The sequence below is a fragment of the Mauremys reevesii genome, linkage group 1 (genome assembly GCF_016161935.1).
Source record: "Mauremys reevesii isolate NIE-2019 linkage group 1, ASM1616193v1, whole genome shotgun sequence".
Lineage (NCBI taxonomy): Eukaryota > Metazoa > Chordata > Testudines > Geoemydidae > Mauremys > Mauremys reevesii.
In genome coordinates, this window is record NC_052623.1 from 272,122,563 (window position 1) to 272,139,071 (window position 16,509).

Here is a 16,509-nt window from a genome sequence, read left to right on the forward strand (position 1 = left end):
TACAATGGAACTCAGAGGAAATGGTAAGCCTAGTTAGAGGCTACATCAGCTTACTACACTGAACTTGTCCACCCAAATATGCAAAATTTTCCAGTGCTATGACCTAATTTAAGACGAAAATGAAGTCACCAAAGTGCACGCATTTTTAAAAAATGTGTATTACTTTAATGCATTTAGTACCTTCTTACAGCCCATTTTTAATGTCTTTATAATTTAAAATTACAATAAAGCCAAACGGTATATTACCCACTTTAAAGCCTATGGCATAAGTCTCTAAAGTGAGTAACGGCACGTGATGCCACCACATGCAATTAAGTGCTGATTGAAACAAGTAACCAGTGATTTTCAATTGATATAAAACAGGATCATTAGCAATATATTCATGCCAAATGGTTTAGTATGTGAACAAAGATTCCATTGTGCAAACTCATGTTAACTGGATTCCACTATATTTCCTCTTTGCCAACAGTGCAATGAAGCCAAACACTCGAGAGGTCACAACGAACAGGAGGCAGATTTTTTTAAAATGTGCATATGCTCTTTTAGGGAGGTTACCAAATGGGTCCACTCAAAGAACCTGGATCAAGTTTGTGATAAAAAGAGCTTGTCAAAAAAATGGAATTTCTAGCCCAAAGGAAATTCTGAGATTCCAAAATCTGATTTAATCCCAAATTGGGATGAAAAATTGAAATCTCAATATTTTTTGAGAAATCAAATATTCTGAAATATTTTGGTTTGATCTTACTGAAATTATACATTTCATTTTTATTTTGTTTTGACTTTCATGTATAATTTATGTCAAAACAGACTTTTGTTATATATTATAATTCAAAATATAATAAGCTGAAGCAAAATTTTGACTTTAATGTTAAGTTTCATTTTCTGTAGAAAATTTCAACAAAATCAATGTTCCCATGAAACATTTTGATTTCATGAAGTCAGCATTTTCTGATGGAAAACTATTCCCTTGGAAAGTTTTCTACCAGTTCTAGTGATTTAGCTATGGAAAAAGGAAATTTTTTAACATGCACCATGTTCAACATCACTTCCTGAACGTTTGCATGGGTGGCTGCAATATTTACCTTCACTTTGGGTTTAGGTGCCAGAATCACCTTCTTCTTTGCCCTAAAAGCAGGAAAGAGAGAGAGAGACACAAATCAAGAGAAAAGACAGAGGATTAGTCATTCTAATTCTAGAAGATGTAATCATCAGAGCAACAAGTTCACAGAAGACTGTTCCTCCCCCTAATTTAAACTGCAAAGGTCCCTGAGACAAAAGTTCAGTTAAGACTGGGAGGGAACAGGCGAAAAGGAGGAAGCAGAGATAATATGTAGTGCAACATAGCTCAGTGGTTTGAGCATTGGCCTGCTAAACCCAGGGGTTGAGTTCAATCCTTGAGGGGCCCATTATAGGGATCTTGGGCAAAAATCTGTCTGAGGATTGGTCCTGCTTTGAGCAGGGGGTTGGACTAGATGACCTCCTGAGGTCCCTTCCAACCCTGATATTTTATGATTCTCTATCATGCTTGTCACACTTCCCTGTGCTTCCTTAGATGCATCTGATACGCTTACTGACTATCAATTCTGCCTCATATATGCCAAGTTAAAAGAGAGGCTCATTTAGCCCTTTTGAGGCAGAGAATATTTGTATTCCAAATTATAATAGAGACTACACTGTTTAATGTAAACTCATATTTCAGTCTATTTCAATCACAACTGTGTTTGCTTACTGGGTAGCCGCTATAGCATTGTGCAATCTGGAGTGATCTATGACAGTTATACCCATACTAAAAGCCGGTGCTGCTCCACAGGTGTAGCAGTTGGGAGAAGTAATCCACCAATATACAGTCTCCCTCATATGATCAAGGAAACTGTTGCATGTAAATTAGATATACAGCAAGGGTGGTGATTGGTTGAGTTACCACTGATATCACAATGGTCTAGAACTCTTGACATGGCATTGATACATGCATTGCTGTTGCATGGGTTTAGTTTGTCAAGTCAAAATGACTTAAAACTTGTGAATTGGATGGTAATAGACTGCAAATCCTAATGATGATTGAACCTGGTGATATTCTGAATAAAAAGAACTCTCAAACATGCTTGTAGCGGTTTCCGTCACTTCATATTGTCACTTTGAAGCCTAATGTCTGAGTCAACTATGAAATCTTATTACATAGATAAAAGTGCCTCATACACCTGCTATTGGATTCGAGAACAACCTAGCATCTGGGTATCCTGAATGTTTTCACATCTGTAGTTTGTTATCAAACCATACAGGAAAAATAAATATTAAGGATAAAAGAGCAATAAAGACTGAACTTCTGTGTGATTAGCTAATAAAATGGCAAAATGTCGATATTAACTTTTGGAACTCTGTGATATTATTGAGGCAACCAGTTTAGTAAGATGCAAAAAAGTTTAAACGTTTAAATGAATATGAATAGTATCTGCCGTTATACCAGCTCGAACAACAATAAGGGCTTAACAATCCTCAGCTGCAAAGTCTGAGGAGTACCATACTCCCACCTGCATCCTCCTCCACACACATACCTTTGCCCTTCCATTTCCTCAAAAAGTATTAAGTAGTTTAGTGCACTGTACTGTTTTTATGCACTTCTCTGAAACAGGACACTATATTTATTTGTAAGATTAACACAGAATTGTTGGGGTTTTGTTTTATTTTTTGGTTATTACAGGAGTTACAATTTGCTTGGTGCTCAAAGTTATAAATGAATATTCCAATTCTGTCTGAACTACAATGACTCCTCACAGACAAGAGCAGCAGTGTTTGAGGGCTAGGGAAGGTAGAGTTTCACTCAAATCACAGTGGATATTTTAGTAGATGTGTTTTTGTGGAGTGGAACGAAGAGAGAAAGAGTGAAAGAAATACCCACATGCTATAATACCTATTTGCCAAGGGTGGTGTGAAGTTTAGGATTTACAAATCACTTTGAAATCCTTGGATGAAAGGCATTATACCAGTATTAATATCTGTTTCAGCTTTTTAACCACTTCACGCTTGAATTATGCAAACCACAGTGCGTCAACACCACCAAAGTTGTAGGTCAGAGAGTTAAATTATTAAAAGAAAAAATCCTGGTGTATTCTAAAGCTCCTCAAGCAAAAAACAAACAAAAAGCAGGAGATAGAAGCAGTGAAAATAAGCCAGAATCTGTCTGAACTCCTAAGGAACAGAGCAACACACAAGGCTCGCCACAGCTACCCAGACAACTGAAGCACAAGGAAGGGATACCAGCAGGTGCCAGATTTGTACTCACGGAGCAGAAGTGAGATGATTGTGAACACTTCGGCTTTCTTTAAAGAGCATCCTGAAAGAGAGAGAGAGGGAGAAAGAGAAAGACACACAGTGATTCTACATGAGCAACCATGACATGGTTACTAGCAACTCATCTACCACTAGATTTTCAGATAGGCCATTTGTTTATCTGCCCCCCTAAGCACAAAGCAAGCAGTTTATTTGTACGGTTGTCTTGGTATAGTTAAAAACAAACAGTCAACCATGAATAGACAAATGCTGCAAAACAGATTACAATTCACATTCAATATAGATAACTAGTGAGCTGGCAGAAAGCAATGTAGACAAGTATTACCTTCAATGGGATAGAAGTATTGTATTTTAAATGCAGCAAAGAGTCCTGTGGCATCTTATAGACTAACAGACGTATTGGAGCATGAGCTTTTGTGGGTGAATACCCACTTCGTCGGATGCATCCGACGAAGTGGGTATTCACCCACAAAAGCTCATGCTCCAATACGTCTGTTAGTCTATAAGATGCCACAGGACTCTTTGCTGCATTTACAGATCCAGACTAACACGACTACCCCTCTGATACTTGACATATTTTAAATGTCCCCCTCCCCTTGCCAAGGCTCTCAGTGCAACATACAACCAAAAAATCCCATCAATATTTCAACACATTGTAATGGGCCAACACCATGATCCTGGATTTAAATTAATTTCTGGCACTGCAAGGGTCTACACACCATAATTTCCTTACCATGGTGGAGGAGGAAAGCAGAATCCAAAAGACATGCTAGCTCCCAAACATCTCAGCATCATGTACAGAATACCAAAAAATTGCTACACACAATGACATCACATAGGCTGCTTCAACATTGTCCAAAATTCATCAATGGAGTCAACAAGTACAGCTCTACCAATGATAGCAACAGTGAATGTTTTAATGTAGATAGGGTTCAGGTGTTATTACCTTGTCATCAGATCCTACTCTGAGACAGGTTGAACAACATGGTAGGTAAAAATACCCACATGCTGTCTACACCAGAACTTCCACTATTGCTACCATTGATGGAGCTGCATCAGAGGTGAATTACAGTCCTTCCTCCTTCCCCTCCCACCCCACTGCCTCCTCTAGGCAAGGCATTTACCCTAGGACAATGAAGCATTCTTCTGCACTGCTTCCATCATCAGGCAACTCACCCATTATTTCACCTAATCCTGAACAGCTGTCTAAATAGCTTCCATCGTTGGTAGCACCCTGTAGAGCAGGGATCGGCAACCTTTGGCACGCCGCTCAGCACGGTAAGCACCCTGGCAGGCTAGGCCAGTTTGTTTACCTGCCGCGTCCACAGGATGCGGCGGCCAGCACATCCCTCGGCCCGCGCTGCTTTCCGCAGCCCCCATTGGCCTGGAGCGGTGAACCGCAGCCAGTGGGAGCCACGATCGGCCAAACCTGTGGATGTGGCAGGTAAATAAACCGGCCTAGCCCGCCAGGTTGGTTACCCTGGTGAGCCGCGTGCCAAAGGTTGCCGATCCCTGCTGTAGAGGTACACCACAGCAGAAAAACTTGTTTCCTAGTATATGAGAGGTATTGCAGCATGAGGCAGGTCCAAGAGCAGGGTTTCATAAATCCCATAAGGAAACTCTCAAATCCCATATGAAAACTCTCCCAAGTATCTTTTCATTATAGCTCCAAACTCCTTCCCTTTACTCAATTCCATTGTTAATTCTTTTGACTCCATTCTCACAGCTGCTCTCTAGTCCTACTCTCCCTTTCAAGTCCATCAATTTTACCAGTCTTCAACCTTGTCTCACATCCCATCCACGGTTCCTGCTCCCAAGCCACTGAATGCCCATAAAGAAAATCCAGGGAGAACATGAACTTCCTCCTCTACAAGTTTGTTTTGTTCTGCTTAATTACTACTATCCTCTTACAACAGTTTTACCGCTCCTCAATCTCCACCCTGTGCCCTTTCTTTACCTTAAGATCCTTTCCTCCACTGAGACAGACACCAACTACCATCAACCTGGAATCTGGGGTGGAAATTACAAGGCTCTCAAGACGCAAAGTAATGGGTCTATATTAAGGGAACTGAAATTAGAGACAATACTCAAATGACAGGGCAGCATAAATTCTAAAGCAAAAAAAATGAACTGGAAATATTGAATTTTCTGAGCACAAATACTATGCTCAACAATATATAAAAAAGTTTAAGCTAAAGAGAATATTCAGTTTAAGACACTCAAAAAGAACTCTGTGTAGTTCAAATTACATGCACAGGCTGCAGCAGGGCTCCCACAACAGCTGTGCCAGAACACTAACTGCAAAATCCCCTCCAAGAAAGATGAAAGCCTCAAAACGATGAAAAAACCCACACTTTCTGCATCCCATCCACAACACTCAATGGGGGAGGGGGGATGATCCACCTGAAGAAAAAAAGCTATCAGTAAACTGAATGTTTATCAAGAATATTTTACATTCATATAATGCCTTTCATCCTGAAGGATCCCAAAGCACTTCATCAATAGACATGCACACCAATAAAATATAACCCCTGGTGTGGAGTAAGGCAGATGGCATATAGCACATCACATGAAAGTGGGATGGGATAGGGGAGTGGTGACAGGTTTTGGCCAATGACACTGGGGCAGCCTACTAACCAAATGCCAGGAGATTGTTAGTGTCCATGCAGAACAGACAAGACATTGATTTGAATGTTTCCTCTGACAGTCTCCCTGCATGCAGTAAATTACAGGGAATTCAATGTATTATTTAGTTCATAAGAGCAAAGAACAGAGCTGAACCTGTCATTCCACAGAATCTAGATATTTCAGACCTCTTGTTTATATTATCAAACCATTCTCATCTGGAATGTTACATGCTTATCCAGCCATTCATGATTCAACATAAAGTGCCTCATTAATTTCCAGTTTATATAGTCCTGCTGCTGAACAAACACCAATCCAAAGCTAAAAAATGGTATAAATAATGGAACATACCGAGCATAATTACAAACACATCAAATAGGCAGACTGGTTAATAAAAGAGATACTCCACATGTTAAGTGCTAATTGCTTATTTACACCACACTATATGATTTGTTAGAGGTCATCTTCACCATTGTCAGACAACAGGAACCCTCTCTCCACTCACTTTTTCCTTCTCATGTACACCTTTAGATTAAAAGGTTCCATGGACATCTTTCTAAATACAAAGGACTACAAAGTACTCTCTCTGGAGTCTACTGATGCCCATTCTTACTTAAAGAAAAAAGTTTCTGTAAAAAGTTATATTAAAATTTCTTCCTCTTCCTAGTCACTATGTACAGCCTTGCCAATACTCCAGAAATTGTACAGATAGGTATTGATCTTGCAGGGCAGTAGCAATTGCACTATTTTATCTCCTACACAGCTGAATCGAATTTTTGTTGGCACAAATTTGTTAACTATACCCATTAGAATATACTATTGCTTGACTGCTGACCAATCCATCAGATGTAGTAAAAACATCTCCTGCCAGCATCACTCCAAAACCTTATTTGCATACACCGTTCTCTCCCCCTAATATGATTTTTTATAGCTCAATTAATTGAAATACAAGCCAATCAGAATGCAATGCATCAAAAATGGTACAACATTCAAAAGTCAAGCTGTCACACCAGCATGAATCACACATAACAATGATCAAGTCTACATCAGTTATCCTCTCTCTTATAATGTCACTGCAATGGAACATGGGTCACAAGATCAATTTCTCCTGCTTTGCCTTAGCTTTTCTTCTCCATGGACTGGTAATTATAGCATGTAACTGGGAGTCAAGAGACCTAAGTTCTCTTCTTGTCTCTTTCACGGGCTTGCTACAAAACCTTTGGCAAGTCACTTAGCATTTCTGTGCCTCAGGTTCTCCATCAATAAAATATGGACATTGACTATTTCACAGGGGGTGCTTATTAATGTTTAGAAAACAGATTTTTGGACAGAAATAAGTGCATTCTCATAAGGACAGCCATATACCTGTCTTTGGATCTTGTCTATTTTGGGTATTCGGTCATCTTGCTGAACTGCATTACAACCTCACGTTTCAGTGCAGGAGCTATGCCACACCAGAGTATTTTCATTCCTCCATGGCCCCTCAGACTGATGGATTGTCTCCTGCTAACTGGTGTAAAGAAATGTTCAACTTTCCCTTACAGGAGTGTTGGAAGAAATCAATCAGCTCAGCAACTGCTATTACCATCTGTGTTAAGCAGCTTTAGACTGCTTTACTTATATAAACTTGGTTGCCTCTTGTGCTCAGAGACCACCATGGTTCCATCTGTGGGAACTGAAGCAGCTGGGGCAGAGATTAGAGATGATGGCAGGGAAGCATACTGAAGTCAGATTATTTCCTGTACAAGGAATTTATGGGGTATACATAAAAGATAGGACAGCATAAAAATTTTCCTTATCCTCAGAGACAGACACACACACCATGAACTCGTGTGTCTAGTTTGTGGTTCCTACAGTCAAGTATGCTATGATGTTTGTAGCTAGGACTGGCTTCAGGCTGGTTTTTCTGTACTCTCTGATTTCACTGTTTCTTCCTGTGTACGTGTTGGGAAGCTGGGGATACCTGTGGTCTTCTGGGCTCATTAAGACTCACCATTGAGAACTATGATAATTGTTCAACCTGGCTGGCTATAGCAAATAGTGTGGATATGGTACCATTATCAACAACATGCTTAATTATGCGTGCTGGTCACCCTCAAACACATGGAGGCCCACCCCCTCCTCAAGAAGGTACCATTTGATGCTGGAGTGACTGTCAACCAGCCAATCTAATTTCTCCATTTTAGCTATTGAGAAAACTGCTATTCAGGTTTATAGGTAAACTTAAAATTAACGACAACCTGCGTAGATTGGTCCATTCTTATTCTGAAGTTGAAACCATGATTGAGAATATTCTGCTGGTTTTAGAGCAGGGTTAGATGGGCATGCTGGACCTCTCAGCAATTTTGATATGACTGAAAGTAGGCTGATTGGTGACTAAAACTTTGCTGATGTGTTCTAAAACTACCAAGGAGTCATATTTAATAGTGAAAACTGTCATGTCTGATTTGATAGGACACATCCCTGATGTATACCACATATCTTCCACATTTTTCAGTATACATGAGCTCTCTTGGTGAAATAGCCTCTAAATGCAGGATACAATTGTATCAGTATGTGGATATAAATTATGTACGTCTTGCTCTGTAGACTCAGCAAGTTATTTTTCTGTCACGTAATTACCAGATGGATATATAAAACTGCTTAGTCCTTAACGCTGATAAAACAGAAATCTTGTTGTTGGGCAGAAGTAATTTAGATGAGACTACTCTTCTCCTTCGCAGCCCCACTTGTTGAGACCACTCATCTGGAAGTAATAAGGTTAAAAATCTTGAAGACACTTTTCACACATTCATCCCATCAAAAGCCATATGCCAGATGTGTTATAATGTTTTCAGTAGCAAAGTATGCACAGGTTTCACTTTAATTTATCCTAGGATGACCTTGCAACAGCACTCAGGTACTTCATTTTCCTCACCAATAATCTCTCCTGACCCTCTTTTACCTAAACTGTTGTCCTGTGTCTTGTCTATCTTAGATTGTAAACACTCCTGGACAGAGCATGTGCTTCATTGTTTGTAAAGAGTCAGATATATTTACAGCACTATATAAATAATAAACACATTAATAATAGTAACAACAGACATACCCATGTGAACATGAACGTTTTTATCCATTAGCACATTTACTCAGTAGTTTAAAAAAATCATTGTACCCTCCCTTGTATTCTTTACATTGCCTGCTATGCAAAGGTAGACAGGTTATAAGCTTTTTGGTTGGTTATTTATTTCAGTCATAAGTAGTGTTGACTTTTGGCTACACTCAGGACCTCCTCTGAGTCTCGGATCATTGTCAAAACTCTTGACACCATCCACCTTTTAGGACTCCAACTATTATGTTTAAAGCATGGCAGAATTCATTTTTTAAAATAATTTTGATGGATAATATTGATGTTTATTTTTAAGCTTTTTAAAAAGATTATCGATTTAAATGTTCACAGTTGCAGAAAGTGATGGGGGGCTGTCAGTTATTTAATGAGAGTAGATGATAATGCTTTAACTTTGTTTTAACATTGATAAGATTCAAAAATTGTCAATATCATATGTCAAAATATACAAAGTAAATATCCTTAAATCAACAAAACATATGTTTTTACTATTCGTTTGCTAGTCGATTTGTAACAAGCCTAATTCTGAAGTCTAAATAACTGGATTTTGACTCTAAAAAGTTCTCATGCAGCATTTTTCTTTTCCTTTTCCTATCTGTAAATTTTCATAATCATCTATGGAAATATTTTTCATTGTTTTGTATGTATGGCGAAATCAACATTTATTGACATTTACTGACAAAAATCTTATCCCTCCAAATTTAATTATGTCTTAGAATTTCGCAGGCAATTATGCCTTTTCTGTGATGGACCCTAAAGTATGGAATTCATTCACCTCTTTGCCATCTGACTCTGTTCATCTCTTCCTATTTTTGAAACACCATAGGACTTTATTTCAAACTTGCATTTTAGCCTCATTATTACGTCCCTCCTACTTTCCCCTTCTGCATTGTCCTTGGTTCATTGGTTTATTTGAATTTTAACAAGATTAAGAAATTGTTGTACTTTACTTATGTCATTGCACATCATCCAAAGCGCCTTAGCAGGGGACAGTTTAGAAATACAGTAACTCCTCACTTAAAGTCATCCCACTTAACATTTTTTTTTTTTTTTAAATAAGGGTTGGAAGGGACCTCAGGAGGTCATCTAGTCCAATCCCCTGCTTGTTTCGTTGCTGATCAATTAGGGAAACATACTCATTTAAAGTTGTGCAATGCTCCACTCTTACGTTGTTTGGCTGCCTGCTTTCTCCACAGCTGGCAGCCTCCCTACGCCCCTCCCCCTCAAGTGCCTACCGCCCGCCAGCAAACCCCGCAGATCAGCACCTCCTCCCCGCTCCTGCCCATGGCAATCAGCTGGCTTGCGGCGTTTTGGAAGCAGGAGGGAGGGGGGAGGAACGAGCACTCAGCATGCAGGCTCCCGCTCCCCCCCAGCCTCCCATGGCAATCAGCTGGCTTGCTGCGTTTAGAAGGGAGGGGAAGGAGGGGAGAAGAGGGAAGGGGGGGAAGGAGCCAGGACGCAGCGTGCGAAGTAAAGGGGGATGGGGGGAGAAGAGGCGGGTCAGGGGTGGGAGCTTGGGGGAAGGGGTGGAGTGGGTGGACTGAGGGTTGAGCCCCCTGCCCCTGGTGCTTGCAGAGTAGGGGAAGCTGCCCTGGAACCTAACTCCCCCTATTTACATTAATTCTTATGGGGAAATTGGATTTGCTTAACATCATTTCACTTAAAAAGTCACATTTTTCAGGAACATAACTACAACGTTAAGTGAGGAGTTACTGTAAAAGTACAAAGATTATTAATAAAATGTTTTGTGCACTCTTGCTATAGGATCAGAGCACTGACAAATTAAAATCATAATCTAGTCACATGTTAAATTGGTCAGAGATTACACAGACAGCTCCACTTCCTATATCACCCAAAACATCACAGGAAAAGTCTCCCCAGCAATCAACCCATGATCTCCTGTATTTCCCCAAAAAGATGTGCCTTGGACCATGCACTGAAGGTTAGTAAACTCAATCTCTGGCAGACTACCAGAGAGAGTAACCCTCCCCTAAAAGCACTCTTCTTCCAGCCCTCAAGATTCTATGTAAATACAGAAACAAATTTAATTTGTAAAATCTGTCAATTTTCCTACAACTTTGTTCCAGTTCAACTGGCACAGTTTAAAGCACAGCTGGTCACTTTACGTGACCTTCATTACTTTAACAAGGTAAGGCGAAAGATGCCTGCCAGCCGCCCTCTAAAGGGACACTGTCATGTAGTGTGGCATAATATTTAAGTATATTTAGGAGAGACTTACAGAACATAATTCAAATATTTTTAGGAACATTTCATTTCAATTAGGAGATGCGTTACCAAAACATTCCCCATAAGGAAGGGTTCTCAAACTGGGGGTCGGAACCCCTCAGGGGGTCGCGAGATTATTACATGGGGGGTCACAAGCTGTCAGCGTCCATCCCAAACCCCACTTTGCATCCAGCATTTATAATGGTGTTAAATATATAAAAAAGTGTTTTTAATTTATAAGGGGGGAGGTTGCACTCAGAGGCTTGCTATTTGAAAGAGGTCATCGGTACAAAAGTTTGAGAACCACTGCCATAAGGGAACCTAATATTATAGCATCATGTTAGTATAAAAGAGCGAAGGAGCAAACCTTTAGTAGCTACATTGTTCAAACCAGGTGAAATGCAAAAAAATATACTGCATCAGTGATGAAAGTTAAATGTTTTTAAATTTTCAGCTTCAATGACCTAAAATGTTATCAGTTACAGGATATTTACTGTATTTTAAAATTATGACAGTGTCCTTTATACCAACAGTCTGTAGAAGCATGTCACCCTAAGTGAGACTCAAGAAGCTGTTACACAGTGGCAATTGGAGATACTAAGCAAGTAGCTTACCTAGCCTGCATCCAGCCTTTAGGCCAAAGTGGTTTCACCTCTGTCTCCATAAAGGTCTTGAGGTAATCCTCAGGAGACTGACTTCTATTTGGCTCTAGCTCGTAGCATCCCAGCTTGATCTTGACAAGGTTACACAACAAAGCCCTGTTGAGAAAAAGAGAAGCCAGGCATGAACCATATAATGAACTGCAAAAGTCAATTTGAATGCTCAGCAGAAAGACTGAGGAATGGAAGAGTTGTTGCCATGTAATGGGCTGTTCACTGCCCTCTGTGAAAAGAGCTCATGAGTCTCAATCCACTTTTGTAGAAAAGATGCTAATGTAAAAGACAACCATTGTAACTGACATTGATGACCCACCTCTCCACTTTCCTCTTAATTCCATCCAGGCTTTATGACTAAGGCTATGTTTTAGTCCCGGGTATTTTGAGTAAAAGTCATGGACAGTAAACAAATTCACGGCCTGTGACCTGTCCATGACTTGTACTATATCCCCTTAACTAAAACCTAGGACCATCGCAGGTGTGGGTGCAGGGGGGAATGCAGCCCAGGCAGGCTCCCTACCTGGCTCCACACAGCTCCCTGGAAGCGGATGGCATATCCCTGCAGCTCCTAAGGGGAGAGAAGGCCAAGGGGGCTCCAAACACTGCCCTAGCCACGAGCTCTGGCTCCGCAGCTCCGACTGGCCGGGAACCACAGCCAATGGGAGCTGTGGGGCAGCGTGCAAAGCCCCCAGACTCCTCTGCCTAGGAGCTACAGGGACATGCCGGCCGCTTCCAGGGAGTCACCCTGAAGGTAAGCACCACCCCACACCTCAACCCTCTACCCCAGCCCTGAGCCCCCTCCCACACCCAAACTGCTGCTGCTGGGGGTGGAGGGACCGCGGTAGCTCAAGACTGCCCCAACAGCAGCTGGTGCGACTGGCCCAAGGGCTGCCTGATCTGCTCAGGCAGCCCTGGAGTGCCACTGCAGAAGTCACAGACTCCGTGACAGACATGCAGCCTGACTTATGACCAACACCCTCTGCGCCCTCCAGTTCTTGACATGTCCTCTTTTATATGGCATCCCCATGTCTGGAACGTTCTCCCACACCTGGTCTGTCATGGCTCCAATTTCTTCTTAGAACAGAGGATGCCTAAAAGCTCTATTGATGCACCATATTCCACATCACAGTACATTGTTTATTGAGACTGCAAGCTCATCTGGGCAGGGACCTTGTCTTTTTACTGTCACTAAAGCACCTGACACTGAGTTATACCAGAAAAATTGCTTTTTAGGCCTTGGACAGATTGAATGAATGGGACAAAAACTGAATTCCCTTCTTGACCCTAGTGGTAGTCTCTCTAGGTCAGCTTGTGATATATTGGCCATAGATGTAGATGGGCAAAGACCTCATCAGTGTTCAAGAGCTGCAAATCTGGCACCTTTCACTAATGCTGGTTTCTGCTCTGAAGTGAATTTAAGTCTTGCCTAGACTGGGAGATTTAATCTTTTTAAATACTGATTTAGTGAGATCCATTTGCTTAAAAAAAAAAACCAAACAAAAAAACAAAACAAAAAAACCCCCCCAAAAAAACAATTTTCAGTAACTGTTAAATTTCCTGGAGTAGACAAGTCATCAGTATTTCAGGTGAGGTTCCAGGTGCTGTCCAGAATCTCAACAGTGCTATGTGATGCACAGGGGCGGCTCTAGCAATTTCGCCGCCCCAAGCACGGCGGCACTCCGCGGGGGGTGCTCTGGCGGTCGCCGGTCCCGCAACTCCGGTGGACCTCCTGCAGACGTGCCTGCGGAGGGTCCGCTGGTCCCGTGGCTCCGGTGGAGCACGTCTGCGGGAGGACCACTGGAGCCGCCTGCCGCTCTCCCGCTGACCGGCGGAGCACCCCCCGCAGCATGCCGCCCCAAGCACGCGCTTGGCGTGCTGGGGCCTGGAGCCGGCCCTGGTGATGCAGCCCACCCCCAGCACATCCTCTTATATTAAAGTTTCTAAGGCGAGTCCTTGAGATGCAGCCTTTCAACATTCTTCTGAAATTCCTGCATCAGGGATAGCCTCCCTTTGGCCGGATACAGGATTTTACACAACTGATGGCCTTTTATACTGCTTCAGCATTTTTATGTTGTATAAAGGAACTGGAGTGGGGATTAAGGTCCCTCACCCCTCAAGTTTCAGAAACAAAGCTGCATGGGAAACTGAGATGCCTTCCTTCATACCTATCTTTTTTATAAAGCCATGTTGTCCCTGTCCCTTTCCCAAATCTTTATCAAGCGTGTTTCTTACTGGGATTGTTTATTAGATGGTGCTGTGGCTCAGTGTCCCCACAGACAGGCTAAAATACTTGTGCAAGGTGAAAAAGGGAAATGTTATGTCACACCTCACTGTATCATCCCAGCGGAATTTCTTTCTTGGCCCAACAATCCTCTTTCCTGGCTTCTCATCATCATCTTCCTCTGATCCATTTTTCTCTCGTTCATCTTCTGCTTGCAATCTAGAACAATTTTTTTTGTGAGAGAATTAGGACTTAAAGACACAGACACCTGGTGTATTCCCCTAAGAAAGGCATGAATTCTCTTGTACCAGGTTGTACCAATTGGGGAGCAGCCCTCAGGTTCTCATTATACCGTTCCCAAAGAGGCAAACAAGACCCTCCCACTCCATCTCTCCATGTGACTCTCACCACCTCTGGCTGGCAGGGCAAATTGTGTAGACTCCTTCAGGCCTGCTCACTGCCAGTCTAGTGCTGTGAATGCGATGACAGATGGAGGATGCTCACCAGTCAATTCTTACTCCTATACCCAACCCCAAGCCCAAATCAGTTTCCCTCATGTAGTGAAGAGGTAACAGTTTTAATAATCAGGACAAAAATAATCAAGAACATAAAAAATTACATTTCAATTCCATCTTCTTGTTTCCCATTCCTAATATGTTACAGCCTCCTTTTCCTCCCATCCTTAAGATCTTACCTCAAAGTCACTTAATGGGACCTCTTTTCAGAGTTAATTGACAGTGTTACTTAATTAGCTGAAGGAATCAAGGATTACTTTGCACTGTTCCAATTTCCTTTTACACCCCTATATGGTCCAAGTACATTGCCTTTGCAGTATTTATACCCCAGAATTGAGAAACATGGAAATTTAACCTATGTTTCCTGCATGAATCCCCTCGCCAAATACAAATATCCAGATTTCAAAAGTACGCACTTTGCATTCTTGGCTTGATTGCGAGCCTGACAGTCCTCCTGATACTTGAATAATTGTTCAGGCATGACATTGCTGACAGCCAGTCTCAGCTTTTGCAGCGGTTCCCTCAAACGGTCATCCTGGAAGGGGCAAAAACATAAAACTAATCTTGGTATATGCACTGGAAAGGACATACCCAAGATGTTTTATGAGCTGCTGCTCAGAGATTGCAATCAGGCATTAAGAGTGATTTCTAATCAATATTCCCATCAAAATGTGTGTGTCACTGAGTCCCCAGGCGATGCTCTGGAACTGCGCCCTATGAAGCCAGTCAGAACTCTGGTGAAGTCTCCTCTCTATGAGCAGACTGTCTTCAGGGCAAGAAGCTCACACGGCTTCCACCTCCCTGAGTCTGACCTTGGAGCATTCAGCATCCTCTGCCCCTCCGTGCGCTTCCCACAGCGAGTCCACCCAGGTGGGGTCCTGGAGAAGCCAGAGGGTCCTGCACCCCTACTTCGCAGTCAGACATGACTCTTAGCCAGCCAGTAAAACAAAGGTTTATTAGATGACAGGAACACGGTCTAAAACAGAGCTTGTAGGTACAGGACCCCTCAGCTGAGTCCATCCTGGGGAGCAGCGAGCCAGACACCCACATCTGCCCTCACCCCTCGTCCCCCGCTAGCTCCAAACAAACTCTCCAGCCCCTCCTTTCTGGCCTTTGTCTCTTTCCCAGGCCAGGAGGTCACTTGATCTCTTTGTTCTCCAACACCTTCAGCTATCCCCTTCCGGGGGGTAAGGGCCCCAGCCATTAGTTGCCAGGGGACAGAGTGTCAGCCATTTATGTGCATTGGCCCTTTGCTCTGCAACAATCTCACCCCCTAGAGACTTAAGACTGCATAGGGGAAACTGAGGCACCCCTCAATATTCAGAGGAAAAATGAAGTCCCACTTCGTCTCAATATGGAAACTTTAGAAACAGTTCAAGCAATACCTGCTTATTGGCAGTAACAAAAAAGCATGGGAAATTCCAACATGGTTCTCTAAAATGGCAGTGAACTACCACATTATGGTTAACAATGATACAAAACAATAGATTACTGTTTAATTGCTAATACAGCTGAACTGTTAAAAGGCAAATATCTAAAAAGAAAAACATTTCTATCTTTGTGCATTTCTCACAGCATTACCTCCTGGTTTCTTCAGATGACCCTTTTTACCAAAAAGGGGCTAAAAGTGTTTGATAGAAAAGTAAGAAAAATGGACTGAAGTGGGTACCAAACACTTGCCAGTAAGTAATTTAAAATTAAAGTGGCCAAAAATTCCCAGCTGTACACAAGCCATTCGGGCAATATGCAAGACTGCCAAATTTTGAGGAATGATCATTTTCATAGCAAAAAAACTCCAGCAAATGTTAAGCTGATATTATATTATGCACCTACCATTTTCCCAGCTCTTAATTATTTTATCCCTGGCCACTG

The 16,509-nt window shown here is 41.9% G+C and overlaps 1 protein-coding gene across 15 annotated transcripts in view; it reads right to left on the minus strand.

Annotated features, from left to right (window-relative positions):
* The window catches only part of UBN2 (ubinuclein 2), a 111,529-nt gene that overhangs the window by 38,480 nt on the left and 56,540 nt on the right, over window positions 1–16,509 (minus strand). For 14 of the 15 annotated variants that reach the window (XM_039492319.1, XM_039492327.1, XM_039492309.1 and 11 more), the window contains 5 exons: window positions 15,054–15,172; window positions 14,228–14,341; window positions 11,860–12,003; window positions 3,281–3,331; window positions 1,083–1,125 (listed from right to left, as the gene is read on the minus strand). In XM_039492319.1, coding sequence (XP_039348253.1) covers window positions 1,083–1,125; window positions 3,281–3,331; window positions 11,860–12,003; window positions 14,228–14,341; window positions 15,054–15,172 — 471 coding nt within the window. The remainder of the gene's footprint in view (window positions 1–1,082; window positions 1,126–3,280; window positions 3,332–11,859; window positions 12,004–14,227; window positions 14,342–15,053; window positions 15,173–16,509) is intronic. The other variant, XM_039492329.1, reaches the window with a different exon arrangement.